Here is a 4499-nt window from a genome sequence, read left to right on the forward strand (position 1 = left end):
TATTTTATTTTATTTTATTTTTTGTCCATTTTAATTTCCAAGAATTTCTACATGAACATATTCTTCTCTGCTTGTGTCTGGGTCTTTATGCAAATATCTGCTGTAAAAGCAGCTTTTTGAAAAATCTTTTTTCTGTTCTTTCACCCAGACCCACAACTGTTTATCTATGGGTGTTGCTGTTGGCTTGGGGAAGGTGAAACTCTCTAGTGTCCCCAATTCTTGCATTAGTGTCCTAAAAAACCAGGATGTTGCCACTAACTTCAGCTCTGGTCTCCACCAACACTTCACAGAGATGTCAGGAGGAAATGGTTGGTTGGGGAAGTTTTCAATTTTCCAAAATGATTCCATGGGCTTCATGAACTGGCAAAAGAGCCTGAAAGAACATCCAGATGTTGTTTCGCACTCCCTTCGACCTCTCTATCAGCTCGTGCCAAGCAGGCTTCAAAAGGTAGAGATGAAAGCTGCTATTGAGCAGTATTTGAAGGACAATGCTGTAAAGAAATCACCCCAAGAGCCACACTGTGTGGGCAAAACTCCTAATGTGGCCTCTAACTGCTGCCCTAAGCACGCCTCAAGGGGAACTCTAGCAGTGACCATTGTTGAAGGCTGGAATCTATATGGAGATGTTATTGGAAAAACTGACGGGTGGGTTGAAGCAAAGGTTAAAAAAAACAAAGACCTTATGGAACCTGATGAGCACACCTTTTATATGGCTCCTCTTTTGTTCACAGCTATGCCAAGATCTACTATGGTTCCATACAACGCAAGACCCGAGTCATCGAATCCAATAATCCGTGGTGGAATGCTTGGTTTCTTTTTGGCAAGGTCAGTAAACATTATCATCACAGATTAACTGAAAAAGCTCAACAACAGACAAATTGATACATTTACTCTGCTGATGCAGAAGAATTTATAGAGTTAATACCAGCATCTATTTTTGCAAAAAATAAATATTCAATTACCGGCAGTGAGGAGAATTGGGTTTTTATGCATCAGTCTAGAAAGAAAGCTGATCTATTCTTTGGTGCCACCAAAACTATTTGTTAGCAAACATTTGAAATTGGGTCAAATATCATTTAATATCAGAAATGCATTGTAGTTTCAATTTAAACCAGATGATGTTAAATTATTGATTATGAACTAATTTGTCCTTCAACCTGTTGCTCACATGAACCAGCAGCCACAATGACAAGAAAAGAGCACCTCCCTTTAGGCCCGACTCGTTCTTGTTTCGGTTCTCAGAACCAACCTGGGTGTCTGTGGACATGCGGCTCCCACACTCACTGCTCTGCTTAACCTGTTGTTGAGACAGGAAGTGCTGACCCTCTTGTTGCTTTTACAAATAAATCATGAGCATAAAAACTTGGCTTTCCAAACAACAAATGTACAAAATTAACCTTCAATGTCAAAGTAAAAACTTTTCTCCCAATTGTTTTCTCTGTCCTACTGATTGTTTATTTTTTGTTTTTAAAAACCTGTTTCAAATAAATAAATCAAATCAAATGAGACAAATCAAAGTATAAAATGATATGTAATGCAGACAAACTGCATATTCTGAACTTGGGGAATGGACAATCAACTCCATTTCTAGATACAAGCCAGGCTGCAGACTCTTTATGTTTTGGGATACTGGGTCAGCACCTTCATGAAAAAGTATTTGGTTTTACTTGAATAGACCATGTATATTTCATGGTGTTTATGTTCGAGTACAAATAAAATTAAAAGCAGAAAAAAATCTGAAAATATTTGAACAGAAACCATTTTACACATATATTGTGTAAACAGACACAGCCTAGCTGATGTACTTCATATCTTGTGCTGTTGTGTTTTGGCTAACATTACTCTGCATTTATCAACTTTTGAGATGCGTGGAAAACATTTTTATTTTCTATATCACCTAAATAATTTGACTATGAATGGGAAAATATGCATCTGAATGATCCTCCATTCAAATTTTCTCATGAAGGTTGACACAAGCCTGGAATTGAAGATTGAGGTTTGGGATAAAGATCCGAAATATGACGACCTTCTCGTACAGTGCGCAAAGTACCTGAGCCCTGGCAGTCACACTTTCACGTGCAAAGGAAAGCTTGGAAACGTTAAGGTTAAATACAAACTGTACTGTGAGCCGTATCTGACTGGAGAAAAGTGCAGCCATTATAATCCATCTCCTTAGTGGCAGGAGATTGATGAGGTTTGGTTTGGGAATAAAAGCATTTCATCACATAACATTAACTCACTAAATCTGGTAGAAACTCACAATTTATTCTTAGTTGAATTTTGTTAAAGACCTACATAAATGTGTAATTTTCATATAATAAAAAAAAATCTAGATTCTGTGTAACATTTAATCACAAGAAATAACTATGCTTTAATATATACAAACAGAAAGTGTGTTTCCTTTAATGACAATAAAATTTTGAAACTGCTACAAGTTGTTGACTTTGTATTTTTTCGACAAATCTTGTATTAGTTGTATGAATTATGACTTATATGTGTTACTATAAAAGAGAGAGAGACGTAGTTACGTTACAGGACGTGTCAAAACTATTTGGTCAAGACCTTCTGTATGCAGCAAAGCGAAGAACCAGGGGACAAATTTTTCAACCTGATCATTGTTTCCTTACAGTTTTATGGTTAAAATCAAGAGGTGCTGATGAAATGTATTAATTGAAATGATCTTTCATCATGTAGTCATGTTTGAAACAGTGAAGAGATCTCATGAGCCAGAATGTTCAATGTTTTTTTTTTTATATTACTATTTATTACATAAAAGTCTAGGCATCATAGTTTCACAGTTTTCCTATAGAAGACCTTGACCTTATGATTTCTGGAAGACAGAAAATCCTCATTCCCTTCTGGGTTGCAATAATTTATAAAAGCAATTCCATCTCTCTAAAAGTCTGTGGAATAGGCAGTAAAAACCACAGCAGCTTCCAGTCCTCTCAGTCCTACCTTTGAGGAAACAGATCCTTATTTTTAAAAATGTCTAGCTTCCCTTCCTGTTTGTTCCTATGTCAGTTGTGTCCAATGTTATATTCAAAACTGATCTAAGGTCAAACAGTCTGCTGCAAGTAATTCAAAAAGCAGACAACGTTCGCACAAACCAGCTCTTCAAGTTCAACTTCTGTAGCATAAAACTAAACTTAGGGATTCTGCAGAAGCCAAAATAATTAAACAATAATGGAGTTCACTGTAACAACCTCGCTCTGAATGTGTGAAGCCAAAGCAGCTATCAGAGTCCAACAGTCTTAAATAAAAAAAAGTAAAAAAAAAAAAATACATTGGCTGATGGTAGAAATGAGTGTAAATTTCTCTAATGGCCCTGCAGTAGGGCTGGGCAAAATAAAATATTTTTTTTGTGCTCAGTTCTTCTTTCTCTCTTTTATAAAAAAAGAAATTACAAATGAGAGAAAATAATTTCAAAAAATGGCTTTTATATCAATCAATTGCATGACAGAGTGTTAGATTTTGTTTAGCTACAAGAATATTATCGAAATATTAGAAAACTATGCAATTTTACCAGAAGAAACATCTCCAAATTGAAAAAAAGTTGTATTAATAAGAAAAATTACAACAGCATATTAGGGTCACAAAAGAGAAAAAAGTAGTGATGTGTCAGGCAACACCGATGCGTCGCTGCATGCGTCGGTACGTATTGCTTTCAGCAAGTCACGTGACCGATACAGGAAATGTTTCGAAATGACATTAACGCACCAAACTGTGTTTATAAGGAAGCAAATCTGTCAAACTGTCAGATGCATTTGCCACATGAATTCTTGATCTTTTACAGTGCAGGATCAACTATGGAGCAGCCTCAAGGCAAATGAAAGGTTTCTGCAGTGTGGGACCATTTTGATTTTATATCGGAAAATAAAGTATTTGTTTTCATTTCGTTGTCGTTTCATCCGGTTTCTACTTGATCTATCTGAATCCAAATTCAGCTGAAATGCTGAGGCATTATAGGGCCAGGCATGAGAATGAAGTCCCAGATACACCTTGGATAAACTCAGGTACAGCCATTCTACAAATTACTCAATTGCTTTTTGTAAATTATTTCATGTAAATGTACCATTCACTTCATTTTTTTCTACAGCAGGAGAAGTTGTGTCAAATTTTCCTGCGGCCTTGGGGGAAGATAAGGCTTCTGCATGTTGGTGTTCCCGCTAAAGCCTGAATATGCCCAATTTGGGTTGTCTTGGCCCTTTTATCGCAACCTGTGGGGTTTTCCTGGGAACGAGAATACAACCTGTTGAATGTGACAGGTAGCCAATCAGAAAGCGCGGTGACGTAAGAACAGAGGGGAATCCCAAACACCTGACATATCGCGCAACTGTGAGTCCGGTGGATATCAGAGATGATATGTGGAAATGTTTATCATTACATGTAAAGGTCATTATTCTATTTGTTTATTCAGTTAAAAATGTTAACTATGAAAAACCTCCAAATCATAGTGCAGCAAATCCCGTCGTTTTTTATTCACCGCCTTTCTCGTTGTT

At 36.6% G+C, this 4499-nt stretch overlaps 1 protein-coding gene across 1 annotated transcript in view; it reads left to right on the forward strand.

The window, feature by feature from the left end:
• LOC103131988 (perforin-1-like) overlaps positions 1-1105 on the forward strand; it is a 9323-nt gene extending 8218 nt beyond the window's left edge. Inside the window, exons 8-9 of the mRNA XM_016667079.1 lie at positions 149-645; positions 732-1105. Coding sequence (XP_016522565.1) covers positions 149-645; positions 732-882 — 648 coding nt within the window. The 3' untranslated portion in view covers positions 883-1105. The remainder of the gene's footprint in view (positions 1-148; positions 646-731) is intronic.
• Positions 1106-4499: the final 3394 nt, after the last annotated feature.

The sequence above is a fragment of the Poecilia formosa genome, unplaced genomic scaffold (assembly GCF_000485575.1).
Source record: "Poecilia formosa unplaced genomic scaffold, Poecilia_formosa-5.1.2 Scaffold893, whole genome shotgun sequence".
Taxonomy (NCBI): domain Eukaryota; kingdom Metazoa; phylum Chordata; class Actinopteri; order Cyprinodontiformes; family Poeciliidae; genus Poecilia; species Poecilia formosa.